At 36.4% G+C, this 17,626-nt stretch overlaps 1 protein-coding gene across 1 annotated transcript; it reads right to left on the bottom strand.

Annotated features, from left to right (window-relative positions):
* Positions 1-2,905: 2,905 nt before the first annotated feature.
* LOC132128984 (plakophilin-1-like) lies at positions 2,906-16,773 on the bottom strand. The gene is made up of 13 exons (XM_059540401.1): positions 16,371-16,773; positions 14,989-15,104; positions 9,341-9,534; positions 8,915-9,050; positions 8,570-8,777; positions 8,178-8,346; positions 6,790-6,907; positions 6,321-6,479; positions 6,082-6,276; positions 5,852-6,005; positions 4,551-4,737; positions 4,308-4,392; positions 2,906-2,998 (listed from the first exon to the last, which is right to left on the bottom strand). Exons 1-13 carry the CDS (start codon positions 16,546-16,548, stop codon positions 2,906-2,908), a joined length of 1,992 nt encoding a protein of 663 aa, XP_059396384.1. The 5' UTR covers positions 16,549-16,773.
* Positions 16,774-17,626: the final 853 nt, after the last annotated feature.

Genomic DNA, 17,626 nt, shown 5'->3' with positions numbered 1-17,626 from the left:
GCTCTCTGATATTATGAAAGGAAAGGAGGAACTTTATAATTGCACAAAGGAATGTGTGTGACTCATAAAAGCATCTCCTGGCTCATCGCCAACCGTTTCTAGTGTAGGGTGGAGATCTTATGTAAATATGAAACAAGCATATCAATTTAAAGGACTACTTTCTTAAGAAGTAATAAAAGTCTTCCTTCTGATGGGGAAATGACTTTCTATAATCTGTCTGTACAATGAAGACATATGTTTAACAACTGTTGGTGTCAACTGCATTTTGGCTTCTAATGAAATCACCAAAAGGAAAAGAATCCTTGTCATCCACCACGCCATGTTTCTCATGCCGAGTGATTTGAGGTGAAAAATGTATGAGAGGGTTTCTCCACCTTTTAACATTCATATGCACTCACATTGTAAATGTATGTATTGCTTACACATGTAAAAAACTGACAACTTAATTATAAAAGTCATTATATTTATGTCTAACTGCATAGACATATAATAGTCAAAAGCAACACACCACAAAAGCATTTCTTGTTGATTTTTTATTTATTTAAATCTTTTATTTTAGAAATACATTTTAATGCAAGATTAAAATGTACATTTTGGTCATGTACTGTAGATGCAAAATGTAATTTTACACAGCCACATTTAATATTTTTATACAAAAATATGATTTTGTTTATCAATTTTCTATTTGTCCGTTTCCATATATTTTTTTTTTTGGATAAAAAAGAAAACTAACAAAAACACTAGACATTTCCCCACGAGCAGAGATGCAACACAATCCAGCCAAAGTAACATCAAATAAAAATAGAACTCGCATAGTACAATATCACACATTAAGGCAATAGTATACAAAAAAAGGTTTTGCTTACAAAAGGGATTTCAATCAAAATATTAGATTAGAAAACAATTAATTAATTCAACTGTGCAGAGTTATTTTTCATATAATGTATTTAACAGAGGAACAGAAACAACAGAAATTACCATGAGAACTTCAAAGTTTAAGGTGATTCTGATTCTATAACAGGTGAGACTGGGTTTAATACAGTGTTTAATCCACATAAGTTGAAGAAGGCAAAAGATCCAGAGCTGTGAGTGTAACCAAAAGTTCATTAAGTTCCAATGCAGCCGTCATTCCACTGATCGGTCTCTCTTGATTTCATTTAGATGTTTGTGCCCCAAATCACAATGTTCCAACATGTTTCTGCACAGATCTTATTAAAATGTAAAAATTGATTCATTGGCGTTTTTACTTAAAAAAAAAAAAAAAAAAACATGCTTTCAACATTTTTTCAACGTTAATACAACCACTGACATTATTCTATCTCCATTTCAACATTGAAGGTCTGTTACATACTAGCTGTGAAGTGTTTTAAACATTTGTGCTGGTTCGCATTCCTAAATCTACCACAGAACAACTTAAAGGGACATTGAGAAGAAAAAAGAAAGTAGTGCACTTATATATTTAAGCTTTTAATAACTGCTACATAAAAGCACATTTAGAAACCAACAACTATCCAGGCACCAAAATCCAAAAGCTTTAGCCAACGTGTATTACAATCCCCAATGTGCCTAGTATTATGAATATACAGCACAGCAGGACAGGGGAAGGAAAGCAGCAGCAGCAGCAGCGGGATTGGAGGGCGGGATTGTTTCTCCGCAGGACTTGTAATGCAAGTTTGTCAAGCCTAAGTGTACAAACGCTTTCCCATTATAAATGTGCATATCGGTGTATTAGGCACTGAACAGGCCTGAACTAGAAGTACAGAGAGCCACATCATCCAGAAATCCCAGAAACAGGGATTTTAATCATAAAAACAGATGGCTGATTACTCAATTTCTCCACCTGTGGATGTCAAGCTAAAAAAAATAAAAATGACAGAAAAGCGCCATACAAATATAATAATTAAAAAAAAAACATCTGTGTGACCTGTGTGCTAAATTCCAGATCAGTCCAATTCATGAATGAATCAATCTCTGCGTGTAAACCTCTTCACTGAAAAGATCGGAGAGGATATGTAGTGAATGACAATTTTTGGTGTTTTGTTTACACCGATCACCTGGTATATAGCATCACGCAAACACTTTTATGATTTTTGTGGGGATTTATGAGACTTTTTCGTCATTTTTGCCCACATGACACAGTGAGAATATAACAGTTCTTAAGCAACATTTTTTTTGCAAAAAATACAAAAATTAAACTTTGCAGAAATTGTTTTCCATATGTCCTGTATATAACCATAATGTCCTGCAATGTACAGTGGAGATCAAAATTAGAGAACAACCTACAATTTCCTACACTTCAGGGTGACTGCTTAGCCCTATTTTTTAAGCATATTTAGTTGTATTACAAATTAGTTGTATTCTGAAGCACAGTATAAAAAAATGTGTATTTGAAAAAGAAATCTGATCAATATTAGAGAAAACTTACAGATGCCTCCAAGTTATTGGTGTTAATCTAGTACCTGTTGCCAATTTCTTTAATTATATAACGAACCCTATTTAACTTCATTCATTCAATCATTCATTCATTCAAGTTCCCCAAAAAGGCTGGTCATGCACGAAAGACAAATGCATGAGAGGAAAGTATAATGCAAAGGCTCTCAATAGGGAATCAGTTCAACACTGCAGCTGGAATTGCTCAGCAAAAAACTGGCAGCAGAGTGGACAAAGAGACCAGCGAAGTTTGAGTAACTATAGAAGTCCTGCGGCCGTGAACACACCCCCGGAGCAGTGGGCAGCTATAGATCCATTAGGCCACAGCTGACTCCTTATAGATTCTCTAATTTTGATCTCCACTGCACGAAAACAGGGCAGTATTCGGAAACTCTGTGGCTTCCTGCAGAACTGAAAAAAAGATCATATTAAGTAGAAGTATGAAAGGTTTCAGAATCAAGCCAATAAAATAAAACTAAATTATCTTTCGGCTTGCTTTCATGCCTGTTGCTTCCTCGTATGCTACAGCAGTAACGGGATTTATAAATGTGTCCTTGTTCATCTTTTGCTGCAAAAGAATAAAAAAGGACAAAACTATAAAAGGAGCATCATTGTCTTGTCAAAATCACACACATCACAATCACAATTAACAGTGTGAAAGCTTTCAGAGCTGAATGCATGTCGTGGTTCTCCACTGAATCACTGCTTCATCATCACGTGTTCATGTATGCATGTCTGTTTGTTTTTCTTCTGTCACTGGGTATAACTAAAATAAATCTAATAATATATATGGTGTTATATTACTGGAAAATATTATTCTCCTGTTATTACAAGTATCTACTGTAATAATGCAAATTTCTGCATCACAACATTATCATGAAACGTATGAAAAATGGATATTCATTTTAAAATTTGCTACATTTCACAGGGTTATTAAATTATTAGGGTTTTTAAGATTGCATTTAAGTGAGCACTAGATGATGACACCGCTCATTTAATAATAAAAATCAAGTAAATATGTTGATCTAAATATCCAGCATCAAGTCAATTATATATAAACAAATATATACGTTTTATTCTAATATACTGTATGTTTTTTTGAAATGCCAAAATACACAATGAGCATTATAATTATAGTCCATGAGCATGTGGATGTGGTATACTGTATGTTCGTATCTTCCAGTAGATGAGTGTGTGTGTGTGTGTGTGAGTGTGTGTGAGTGTGAGTGTGTCTGTGTGTGTGTGGGTGTGTGTGTGTGGGTGTCAGAGGGTCACATTGGGAGGAGTGTGTTGTGTGAAAGCTGTTTGCTCCGCCCAGAAAGAGCTCATAACTCGTCTCCCTGGATTCCTCTCTTATCCCGTTGAACCTCTTCCAAGGTTGGGTGGAGTACATGTCAGGGCCTGGATGTGTGTGTGTGTGTTTGTGTGTGTGTGTGTGTGTGTGTGGGCGGGTGGGTGGGTGTGAAGACTATTCACGCAACCAAGTGAGAGTCTTGTCTGATGTGTAAACTTCCATACAGACAGAAAGATGGATCGCAGCCTAGGGATTTTTTTTTCTTTTATATTTTTTTCTGCTTTGAGGTAAAAGCTCCAAATGTGTGTGTACACACACCTTACCACACCCTTCTTTCTTAGAACCAGATGTTGTTTCCTTTTCTTTGCCCTCCCATCTTATATCCTTCCAAAATTGAGGAGATATTAAAAAAAATATATACCTTCACTCCTCCTCTTAACAGCATCTTGTGATGAACCACTCTGAACAAGCGTATCTTAAGCATGTCGTTTTGGTAACACTTTAGAATAAGGAAGACGTATTCACGGTTAACTATAAGGCCTGATTTCTCTCCAGTGTATAGATCGAGTCAGGACAGTCTTACCTTTTTCAGCACACTCTGGATGTCTTTTTGTCCCCACATACTCCAGAGTAGAAATCCAGCAGCTTTTCTGCCTGTCTCGAATGACCTGCAGAAAAACAAGTGATTATCTGCTAATACACATCAAATTCTTACAGAATTCTTACAGAACTAGAGTCGGCTGTACTGTAGGTTTCCTGCCCTCGAACTCCTAACAGCTGCTTGCTAATGTTTGCGAATGCCGCATTTTCCTTTGGAAATACTTACATATTTGAGCTGAGCGCGGTCAGAGAGTCGACGAGTTTGTAGTTGATCAGCTTCTTGCTAGTGTTGGGCTCTGCCAGCATGAGCATCTGCATCACACGGCACATTGTAGCGACGGAGCTGTCAGACTTCCCCATGTCCGGCGTCACATTCGAGAGAACAGAACCGAGTGTGGGAATAATTTCCTTGGCTGTGGTTGACAAGAACATCAGGGACATCAGGGATCAATGAAATGCTGCCATGTTCAATATTCATGTATGGTACAGTGTACTGTGTATTGTAATATTTAACTGCTTCTTTTGTTTTCTGCATTTGTAAGTCACTTTGGATAAAGGCGTCTTCTAAATGATTACATGTAAATGTAATATTCAATTCTGTACGTTTCTTTGTTGACTTGCATGCTTAATGCTTTGGCTTTTTTTTTTTTTTTTTTTTGCTCTTCCACTGGAAACACAAGTTACTGGCCTTTTTAAAATTAATTTCTTGCACTTCTCATTATTTCTGTACTTTTTGTATACATAATAGAATACATTTTAACATAGCAATAATTTAATACATATTAAAATGAATAAAATCACACTTACAGAAAGTATACTGGCCTGATATTAATTACAGGTGTATTTGTTGTATACATAATGCAAATAAAAATCGAATAAATATTTAACTAGCAAATGAATGTCAAAAAAAAAAAAAGGCAATAAAAAACTCAATGTATTTTTGGGGCAATTGAAATGTGATTATATATAATAAATGAATAAATAAAATGTTATATGTTGTAAAGCAAACAAATAAACACATATGAGCATACATTTATTCATAAATGTTTTATATATATATATATATATATATATATATAAAAATAAATAAAAAATTCACACTAACATGACATGTTTTGGGTAAGTTGCTTTGATATTAATTATAAATCACACGCTTGCAGGCCATATATGTTAATGCTACCATTTATACAGTTCATATCAGCTGGCCTAAATAGTAAACACAGTTTTAGTAAAGTTATTTTCAGAAATGGCACTGGGTAAGAGTATTTTTACTACCTCTGGGGTATCATTTGACAATCTGCTAGTGTCCATTCACACAAACACAGACCTGCTATTGAGAGAAGGAGAAACAAAAGCACCCTCAGCAAGCAGATGTTCAGGAGACTCATTGTAGAGCACACTACTTTTTCTTGTCTGTTCCTGCGCTTGTGCAGATGTTGCTAAACAGGCACACGCAAACTAAAGCACAGAGCTGACATCACTCTTTCATAGTTCATCTTTAGTAGTGTTAAAAAAAAAGACTCTTACCCATAGTTCCCCGCAGAAATGACACCCGGGACATGTTGCCCACTAAAGACATGGCGGTCTTCTGTAGGCCTGGGTTTGCTGATTTCAGCAGGGGCGAAATGAAACACAGGCCTTGCAGCTTCTCGATGATGTTTTGACTCATCAGAGTGGAAAGCTGCGCAGAGGTCAAAACACAAGTTAAAGAACGAGTTCAGCTGCATGTGTATTTCCAGTAAGTGTACAGTACATACGGGGCTCTTTGAAGCGGTCAGGTTCTGCAGGGCTCCACAGCACGCCTCCAGAGTGGCCTCCTTCTGACTTTGGCTCAGCAGAGACAGATACAGCTGAAGGGACTTCCGGTGGTACAACCAATTCACTCCTTCAGGAGGTTCCCTCTCCATGGCTGGGAAGATGATGTCCTGATAACAAAAATGTCTGTGAATGTACTGAAGATGGCTTTTAAACACTCAGTTTGGACAGCAGTTCGTACCTCTTGGGTCTTGGACCTCTTGGTGCTGAAGATGCTCTTCTTGCTATTGTTATTGTTCTCCTTCGGTTTGTCTCCTTCGAGTGATTTGAAGTGTTCGGGAGCCTCTGTCTCCAGCTGGTAGCTCAAGTTATGAAGTATGCAGACACAGTTTTCCACCGACTGCTCCCACATCACCAAAACAAACAGAACCAGGTCACAGAAGTCACTTTTAGCTTGTTGCACTACATTTTTGTCAATATACTGAAGTATTCTTGTATACGTTAAAAAAAAGTATTTAATAACATGTTAAGTAAAGATGAAATTAAAATACATTAATTTCAAATACAGAAGATCACTTGATATGTGCATTTAATAATTTCAGAGTAAATCAGTTTTAGAGAACTTTGGGGCGTCTGTTTCGCTGTCCATGTAATTTTCCATGTGGTGTAAGAGCATGGAGATCATGCAGTATAAATGAAAGCATGATAACCTTGTCATCTGGCTCGCCTCTATCCATCTGAGTCTGAACGTAAGAAATGAGAGAGTCGATAAGTTGCGGGCAGCTCCTCATTGATATTCTCTCCTCCTCGCTAGCACTGCTGAGGTTTCTGCGAGAGCACAACCAAAACTTAACATTAAACCCGACAATGCTTCTGTAAAGCAGCACAATGATTAAACGCATGTCAGTCTGTGGTGTAACAGTCTGCCAACGCAAGTACGTCAACATCTTGTGATATGCCGCCGATAACAAACAACTTTCAACACTGGTATGAAAACATGCACGAAACAACATGACAGCTCCAAGAAATCTGCTGCTATGAGCACAGATGAATTACCAGGCATCACTCAGGTGCTTCGAGTGTTTTCAACCCATTGTCCGAGTGAGGGAGGTGTTAAAGATGACATCATTTGATAAACAGTGTGAGTATGACTATTGGGCTTGAATACTGGTGCATATTTCACTTTTTCTTGCTAAAAACAACCCACTGAGCCTGAAAACAGCACTACTGGCATAATAAGCCACCATATAAGAAAGTGAAAGCAAAGTTGTAGTACAGCGCGAGCGGAGCCACTGATGTGTGGTTTCACTCTGGGTAAGTTACAGAGACAGAGAACTGAGCTGTGCGTCATCTGAAGCTTTTAGATCCAGTCAATGTTCTTCACTGGAGCGATTTCTTGTTCTGTGCATGACGAGATGCTGAAAAAGATGCAAGTGCATGTACAGGCTTTTATTCAAGACCCTACTGTTAGCTGCTTTGGAGCTCTTTAAAGAGTTCAGATGCTTTCTAAATTACTTGCTTCTGTACTAGGATCTTTTCTTTGATTGTGTAAGGGGAAACGCCCACATTTCAAAGAATTTTCTTAGAATTTTGTCAGTAGGAACAATTGTTTGCTTAGTGCCATGATAATATTCATGAAAATACAGGCCCTGATTTTTATCAAGGTATTAAGCAAACATTAAGGTGTATACATGGTTATGACTTTGACAAAGTAAGAGTTATGTACTCATCTCATTTAAAACCGCATGTTATTTTTCTGTGGAATGATATAAGCTACAGTATTAATTGTTACTTTTATGGTGCTTTTCTTATATATACATATAATAGAAATGTATAATATAATTATTAATTATAATTCTATATAAATAATAATAATAAAAAAGAAAAAGAAAAAAAAAGAAATATATATATATATATATATATATAATATAACGTTTGGAATGACAAAAGGGTGCCTAATTTAAATGACAGACATTCCATTTTAGAATGAACTGTGACTTTAAGTGAAAGCAGCAAGTAAATCAATTATTGCATTTTGTTTAAAAATATAATTGCATTCATGTCACTGTGTTCTTGTTTCTCTGACAGTGTAACACACCTCAAACAGCCGGTGGTGTTGTAGAACACCTCGGGGTCAATGTGTTTGTTAGCATTGCTGTCAGTCCAAACGTTGTACGGCACCACAATGGTTTCTGTAAGCAGCGGCAGGGCCTTCTCGATCAGCTCGGTCTTCAGTTTATCAGTCGAGGACAGATTCCACAACAGACCTGAACACCAAAGGGTCATACTGCATACTTCATTCTGATTTTTTCTTTTAAACAGCTTTTGATAAACACATAACTATTTAACACAATCCTAATTCCAGCCATTTTCTTTTGTTTTAACTATAAAGGACACCATTCACATACAGTGTGATGAGATCATATAACAACAGATGACACACAACTCATTAAGCACAGGAAAGAGTCGAATGAGAGATGCACGTCTTACCAGTGAGTTGTTTATGCGTTTCTGTATTGTTGGTGTTTCTGAGCAAGGTCAGAATGGTCTCTATTCCTTCACAATGGTCCACTTCAATCTTGTTATTGTCGTCTTTAAAAACCAAGTTGCGTAGTGCAGCGGCAGCGGTCTGTTGCAGCTGTGAATTGTCGATTTTCAGCAACTGAATGAGAGCAGGTATCCCTCCCAAACGCCAAACCTTTCAATGATGCAAAACAAGACGGATAGATAGATATATAAATGGACGGACGGACAGATAGAGACAAGACATTTTATCAGAATATGCATCTATAGGCAGGTTTAATTCTGACTGAAATCTTGTTTTAGTTTGCAGACCTCTTGTTTGATGTGGTCTTCGTTGAAGCTGTGGTGCTGTATGAATGAAGCTCCACACAGCTGATAGCTGATGTCTGAGTGTGACAGATACTCCACTGCCTCCGGCAGAGTGATGTTAGACATAGATCCAAACGCACTGAACAATGTTCATCAAACAAGGGACAGACACAGATATAAAGACGGTGTAATGTGTATTTGCCAATAAATATTTTTTTAGAAGCACACTAGCATTTAGAGGATGCAATGCATCTGCAAAAGGAATGTGTCGAAAACATTTCATACTGGTGCACTCATTTAAAAAAAAAAAAAAAAACATTAGCGCAATGGTTATGTAAAGCATGTAATGTGGTTTTACATACTATTATTAGCACATAATATACAATAAGTCAACTAAATTGAGACACAGCCCAGATGGAGCACACTCACCCCAGTGCTTCTGATTGGCTGTTGGTCGCGGTGACTTTGCTCACTGTCAGTGATTGGCTGCGGGAAGGTTTGATGCTTGTCTGTGATTGAACCAGCTGTTTATTCTCCTGGAGTTTCATGGATTGGCCAATTGCTCGGTTATATCGCATGGTAGTAGTCCTCACCGCGTTGGGCACAGACAAGCTGCGAACAGTCTAGCCAAGTAAAAAGCAATGAAAACCATTAATGGATTAAGAAAAATCCAATTAACATACAGTAATATTTAGGGGCCAAGCACCGAAGATGGGATGGCACCTATTAAATCCATTGGCCTTCTTCTTTTTCTTCCTCTCTGGAACTCTATGACCTGAGGCTATCTGCACAGTTCTGAGTCAAAAACTGGTCTTTTTAGATTCGGTGCGGCATATCGAGTCGAACCATATGCATTGGTGTATCGTTACGAAACTTGGTGTGTGTGACAGTAGGGGTGGACGATCTGTTGATTTTATATCATGAACGATCTCGAAGACATCTACGATCTACTTTTCACGTGACCCATACAGATTGTGATCTTTTATGTCTGCATAATAATAATGTTAAAACTACAGCAATGGCTGCTTATTAGATGACTGTGATTGGTCAAATTATACTATGCATCTCTATCATCTGTCTTTCATGCGTGGTGACCTATTTAAAAAAAGAAAAGAAAAAAAAAAACACCTTGTGAGCTAGGAGCAGAACTGCGATTAATCAAATTTTAGCTTCAGTTTCGATTTATGTCGCAAGCGGTTCCAAACATAAAGCGGTAAGCTTTCGCCTCTCTTAATGTCTTAATTTCTGAATTAAGTACAATTAAGTACACTTAATGTCTGAATCAGTACAATCATGCAATGTGAAATGCAGTCTATTATGGACATGCTTTATTTAAAAAAAAAAACTATTTTGCGTTGTGCCGCAACAAATTTGAGGCCTGATGCCAAACTACGTCTGAGGCTGTAACACAGAACACACCACATAACAGCACCACCTATTGGTCAAACGTAATAAGCCATAAAATCCGATTACTAGCAGTTGCATATATGATTTTTCAGCCATTTTAACTAAAATCTCTTTTTTTCTCAAATCAGAGAATAATTATGAATTGCCTCTTAGTCTCTACAACTTTTTTTATTTAGAATTGTGAAGCTTGTTATGTATATTTCTGCCAGAGAATAAAAATATAAAAAGTTAATTTTAACTTCATCTCACAAATCTGACTTTTGTCTCAGAAATTGCAACTTTGTATCACAATTGTGAGTCAAAACTTAGAATTCTAACTTTTTTTTCTCAGAATTGAGACCTCATATCTCACAGTTCAGACATTTTTCCTCAGAATTGCGAATTATTAATCACGAGATGTATATGTGCAGATAAAAGTTGTAATGACCTCTTATACATTTGTTTTCCATGGCAGAAAAAAGTTTGGTTATGCATTTCCTATCTTATCACTTTGGGTGTAGTTTGCTCCCTGTAAAATCTTCATTGGCAAGCGATTTTAACAATTCTCTAGAATAACATCTACAATGCAGTATGGGCATACTATCAAAACAGTTTGACAGTTGCATTATTCTAAACTCTAGTTGCATTATCTATTCTATTTGCAGTGCTGTTAACTGCATTGCGTCTTTTTTCCCCTTTTGATTTTACAAACTGAGTGCCAATCAAAATTATTTTCTGCAGTAATGGTAATGATAGATAGTGAATAATAAGTGAATAACTGTCTTGCACAGCGGTGCAGTAACTCCTTCACTCTGATCCAGTGGGGCACAGAGCTCTTAGGATTCAGTTACAAAAATGATCAAGATGCAGAAAAAGAAAAAAAATCTGAGGCACAGGAAAGGACTTGCATAAAGTGTAAGTGAGTACATTGCTAGAAGGCAATCAGTTTGTTTAAAAATAGTCTTGGCTTAAGAATATGAACACACAGGGAACAAAAGGAACCAAACTGTTCCAACAGCTTTCTTGTTTTAATAAACAGTTTCAAATCATAATACAGAAGACTGCGGAGTTCTTAGTGTAAATGCTGCTGATTCACAAATTATGTTTTATATATCTACTGCAAATGAAAGGGAGAGCTTAAAGAGTGATGGAAATTTTCAAGATGGAGAAAAGGGGAAAAATGATGCAGAGAAAAAGACTTGTGTTTGCTTCTGAAACCATGGTTTCCTTTCACTATCCCATCAAAATCTGCCAATAAGAGAGAGAGAGAGAGATTTTCACAATTCATCTTTCTACATGATATTATTGTACATTAATGCTTGTCAACAATATCATGCATTATTTAACATGCACATACAATTTAAAAAAGGGTTGGGGAGACCAGGGACAGTTGTAACAGGGGACGGTTGTAACACCTTGAATTCCTCCAATCAGAAACAACCTAGAGTGATGACACTCACTGTGCACATGCTCAGTTAGTTTCCCTCCATTTTTGCCATAAAGGGAGCCACATTTGAATCTTCCTGACGGAGTTATCTACAAAAGATTGTTTCTGATGTAAAAAAATTACTTTTCTTTCTGATGTACTTTTTTGGATGCTGTTATAGGATCAAATGTCTATGAATTCAAACAAGTATTATTAGAATCACTTTTTTTTTACAAAACACAATTTTGTAAGCTAAAAATAGAAATGGCTAACAAGTGTCAAACTAGCAGTCAAGCTAGCTCACATGAGATGAAAACATGTTTGGTGGTACTGGGACGGTTGTAACGCCCCGTTACAACTGTCCCAGTATCACCAACCAAGTTTCATTTATATTTTAAAAACTAATCAAGCTTAAAAAAAAAACTGCATAGTTTCCCTTCAATGTGCAAATTAAAAGTAAAATGTACAATGTGCATTGCAAATTAAATGTAAAATGTCATCAAATCACATTTTAAGGCATTTATCTTTTTTTATATAAAGATAGTCAGTGTGATAGACAGCATGCCAAATATCGGAAAGAGGAAGACAGACAGGGGAGTCCCATTTCCTGTGCTGGAAAGGGCATCCGATGAAATCAGACAGGGAAAGTCAGTCAGGGGAGTGGCCAAATCATATGGCATTTGCCATGTGACCCTGCACCGATTCCACAAGAAGAGGAGCCAGGGATCAAAGACACTTTACAGAGTACTGGACTCCATTTTTACACTTGCCACAACTGTGACTCAGACTAGGCCTAACAAGCCCCCCCCCTTCTGTTTTTGAGAATGTTTGAGTTCATGTTTAACCTTTTTTGAGGTGTTCTACCCAATAAACACTTTTCTTGCATTATAATTTGACAGTTTCATCCTCTTTTTGTGTGTCATTTGTGTGAAAAAGGTAATCATTACTTAAAAACATGAAATGAATAGTCACAATAACATGACTGATAAATAATATTTTCTATTTTGAGTATATGATTGATTCATTATGCAGATTTTAGACATGTTACAACCGTCCCTGACATGCGTTACAACCGTCCCTGTACACTGGGACTGTATTCAAATCAATTTTGCAACCTGTACATATTTCATAAACCCACTTAAATACATTGTTTCAGCAGCTTATAATATATAAGATTGTAATAGATTGAAGTTTATAATATAATAAATTGGTTATTCCAGTAAAAATGGTTTTTGATGTATTGCTAAAAATTGCAAAAAGTGTTACAACTGTCCCTGGTCTCCCCCTTATATTTCACATGCCATCAAAAATTATATTTTACATTTTAGTGTATATCCAAACACACAAAAATGTATGAGGTGTACCCGTTTTTTTTTTTTTTTTTTGCATCACCTAGATATTATTAGTTACAAGGGTTAAAGCAAAAAGCAAAAAAATAAATAAATAAAAAAATTTCCTTCGCCAAACCCCGTTCCACAGCCATAACTGTCACACACTCAGTTTAAGAGCAATTTTCTCTTCTTGTAATTAGAAACTCTTGTCCTCCTAATTTTAAAAGTTTAGGAGTACCTTCTAATCAATAATAAAAAAATTCTTTGTCTTTATCTTGATAATATGAGGCGACATTTGACTCTAAGTGATTTACACGGGCATTTTCTTTTTACCTTTATAAGGTATGCATTTTTCTAATTCTATTAATTGTAAGCAGTGTTTCCAGGATATTTTTCCAGCTGCGATATTTGAGATATTTTGTGCCAGTTTATCAAGAAGTGACGATTTAGTTCTCTTTGACTCGCTGGATGGAAACGGTGCTTTATTTTTAAATGTTTTAGGCGATGTCCAATTTTGTGAAAAACTTACATTTGCATCTTTGGATGGAAACATAGCTATTATCCCATTTGCAAACTCCCTTAATAACTATTAAAAGCTGTCATTCTCCTTATCGCGATCTGTGGACACATAGAACATGAAAGTGTGCGAGTGAGTTCTCAAGACTCAAAAGCACATGCAAATGATACGTTTCGTCATCCGTCATCGCGTTATAAACTCTGAACCAGTGGGAATGAGTAGAATTGTTATTAATAGCCGCAATCCTTTGCCGAAATTCAACTTCTGCTCTGTGTTCTCTGCGAATAACCCGACTGTGAATGATGCCAATGGTGTTAGTGAGACGCTGCAGCCGTGGCGAGGATGATTTTTTATAAATGTCAATATAATTTATTTTAACATCGACAGTGCCACTGAACTCTTTTCACACTGCCACCTCTGTTTGATTGAAGCGATCTTAAATCAATGATTTACTGATCATGTACACAATCTATTATATCCCTGTCATATTGTGGTGTGGTGCATTTCCTGGCATCTGGCCTTTAACACACCTCTCTTCTAATGAAATACTTTTCTGCAAATCATTAACTTTAGCCCTCAAATTATGTGAGTTAATGCTGTATGTTAATTTACAATATCACTAAGCAGCAATAACCTGGAACTGTGAGACTCTGCTTTATATGAATATTACACAGAACATGCAGACACATTTTCTAAGTCAAAGATAGTTCAAAGTTAATAAGTATGGACAAATTCATCATAAATGCACAAAACCATTCCACAGTAATTACACTGTGATGCTTTGAAACACAAAACCTTCTTTTACTTTCATGTATCAAATTTTTACATTTAATCTGACACCATTCTTGACGTGCTTGCTTGAAAAAAAAAAAACTAAAGCCAGTCTGATCAAAGTTAAACTACAATATGCTATAATCTTATAATAAATGACCCTGTAGCATATTGTATCTAGTATCTTACATTAATAAACATATTATATATTTTACATAATATCTTTTTAGAAGCTGTTGTTCAATAAAGTGTAATAAAACACAACAGAACAAATGCCAAACACAGAGCGAAAGAGCTCATTCTTAGGTTTTTGCATAAACGAAAATACTCTTGGTTTAAGAATATCCACACAGGAAACAAAATGAGCAAAATTCCACCAGCCTTCTTCTTTACAACAGCCCCAGCTTGTTTTAATAAACTGCCGAGTTCTGATTGTGTGAAAAAGTCCATCTAAAAATAATGATCAATTGCAATTTAGTAATACTGTATACTTGTAAAATGGAGTCAATTTATGTTCATTTCTTTACTGAATATCAAAATGTTTCTATAAGTTAGGTGGAGAATAGGCAATCGCCGATCAATCAGTGTTGTGAAGCAGTACAGTACAGAGATCATGCTGCTGAGCACACAGTGTGTGAGACTTTACCATTCTGCTGCGGCTTGCCGTCATGTTGGAGCCGTTGACTTTGAAGAGTGTGCCGTTCATAGTTGTAGGTGAGAACTGGAACTTAGGCTCACTGTATTCTGTCACCGATGCCGGAGCTACAGAAGATGAAATAAAGTTACAAATTACAATAATTCACTAGTGTCTACACTACTGTAGCTTATTAAACATGATACCTTCAAGTTTGGCTTTGTTTGTTTGTAGAGCAGTATATATAAATATGCCTATAATAATAATAATACAAACTATTATTATTATTATTATTACTAAATTAAAAAAAAATTAAGAAATGTTCCTATAGTAAAAAAAATCAAAACAAATCTAGAATCATATAATTTTATCTTACTGTAAATGTTAAATTAATATATTCATGTCAAATGCTTTCCTAATTTAATTAATTTTAAAATGTTAAAACCCCACACATTTATTTTAATAAACTCAATTTAAAACACTAGACATTTATTATAATAACCGCATGAAGCCATATCATGATTTTGGTTTTATTTCGGTCAGTTATGCAGCGCTTTCCAAATGTCTCGCTTGCTGTATATAACATAACTTTAATTTTCGAAAAATGACAAATATTATTAATAAATAAATATTGTAGCTATATGTACTCTGTTAGCAGAGTGACACTCAAACTACTTCAAACTACAAAAATAACTTTCTATTTCTTGTACAAGTATGCATGCAGTTTTGACTACGTTCATCGAGAAACTGCATATATTCTTAAAAGATTATTTTGTTACATCGAATAACTATTTAAGTCAATGCACAAAAGCGTATATACAGCAATTAAAATGCACACTTTCAAAAAAAAAAAAAAATCATTGGGATATTACATGCAACTAAATTAAATGCAAATCAGCAAACTTCTGAACTAGACTTCACGTCGCTTCTAAACACTGGCTGGATCCCGATATAGTATATTCCTGGCTAATGGTTTTACAGTAGCATTGTACAAGTTTTCATATTTCAAAGACAATGCAAGTATGATGAATAGAATATTAAGTATTATGCAGTTACATGTAAAGATACTTAAATGGGTCTAAAAGCTTCCTAAGGTTCAGCTAATTGGAATTAATAAAATGTTGTTCACAAGACACACCACTGTCAAAAACTCGATTACAATATCGATATCGATTACAAAACATAAATAAATAAATAAATGCAGCCTTGCCATAAATACCTGCTCGAACTTGCTAATGAGAAATGTTTTCAGATTCAAGTTAACTTCCAAAGAAGCATGCATCCGTGCTAGTGAAGGTTTTTGTTCTTGTTGTTGTTTTTAAACTGTAATATTTATTCCACGCTGTCTTAATGGTATTATAACACGCATGTGTGCATATAAACAGCGCACTTACATGTTGGCGACGGAATGGAGTCTTTCTTGACCATCTTCGACTTGCTTCTCTTAATGGACTTCACCTGCTCCAGCACGCGCTGCTGCCCCGTCCGCCGTGTTTTGTCGGACGGCAGCACCAGAGAGGTGTCATCCGTCGTGACGGTGGCCAGAGTCGAGCGGATCGGTTCGACAGTCATCGCTGCTCTCAGAGGTTCTGCCAAACCCGACAGGCTGTGTCCCGCGCGTCTGCTGCGGCTGCAGTGAAAGCTTGTGCGCTTCAGTTCAGTGGGGAACCACACCTAAGACCACGCCCACTCGATGTGTCGCGCTGCGGACCAATCACAGGCCCACATTCACATTTAAACCTGTCAATTACTAGGTGTTTCTGTCTCCTAGCTACCCGGTTTAAAAGCGCAATTGTGGTTCACAGGTATCTATCTATCTATCTATCTATCTATCTATCTATCTATCTATCTATCTATCTATCTATCTATCTATCTATCTATCTATCTATCTATCTATTCTCGAGGTCGGACATCCGGGACTTTTACTCCCATAATGCATTGCGCGCGCATAGCAACCGCGGCGAAGGGTAAAACAAACAAGCGCTCACCATTAAGCAACACGAAGCGGAAGACAAATGAGCGCAGATATGTCGAGAAAACTGCCGAGAATCATGCCTAAAAAATTAGCAATGATTCGGCAAATCAAAGAATAACAAAATAATACCACTGCAGAGATGGCCACTCAATTTTCTGTTGCTATGTTATGACATTGCTATGCATAAGCAACAATGAAATGCACTAGTTGTATGGGGAATAAGATACGTTTCTGCAGTTAGTCTATTTTTGCTTTTTTGAAAAAACCGTGTCCCTCACTGACACTGTACAAGCTGTGCCACTGACAGACTGAGCTCATTACAGCCATTTTGTAACACAGTGCTTTTGAATAAACATTTTTTTTTTCTAAATGAACAGTTAATGTAATCGATGCTTGATGGGTATTTAAACATGACTGCAAGTGTAGGACACATGGTATGTACACATGGTGTTCACACCAGGGGATTTGATGAGGTAATTGTATATGTCTGGATACTCGAGCCTAGGCCATGCCTTTGGGTTGTTCTCCCAGGACTCAGCTGGATGTCGATAGGGACAAGATTGTAACGTTAAACCTACAAGCGACAGCTTTCTGTGGTACCTGGTCAATGCAGGCGCAAGTAGACTTTCTATATATTGATAAGACATTCTGTTATAGAAGAAAGAAGATCTGTAT

Source organism: Carassius carassius, chromosome 46 (assembly GCF_963082965.1).
Source record: "Carassius carassius chromosome 46, fCarCar2.1, whole genome shotgun sequence".
NCBI lineage: Eukaryota > Metazoa > Chordata > Actinopteri > Cypriniformes > Cyprinidae > Carassius > Carassius carassius.
This window is presented reverse-complemented; position numbering and strand designations above follow the sequence as displayed.

Bases quoted from the DNA above. Each gene is read 5' to 3' on its own strand.
- LOC132128984 (XM_059540401.1), bottom strand. From the start codon at position 16,548: ATGACTGTCGAACCGATCCGCTCGACTCTGGCCACCGTCACGACGGAT. The intron at 8,347-8,569 runs GTAAGACGTGCA...TTTGGTGTTCAG, and splicing joins AACGCATAAACAACTCACTG to GTCTGTTGTGGAATCTGTCC. The intron at 6,908-8,177 runs GTGTGTTACACT...GTGCTCTCGCAG, and splicing joins AACACCACCGGCTGTTTGAG to AAACCTCAGCAGTGCTAGCG.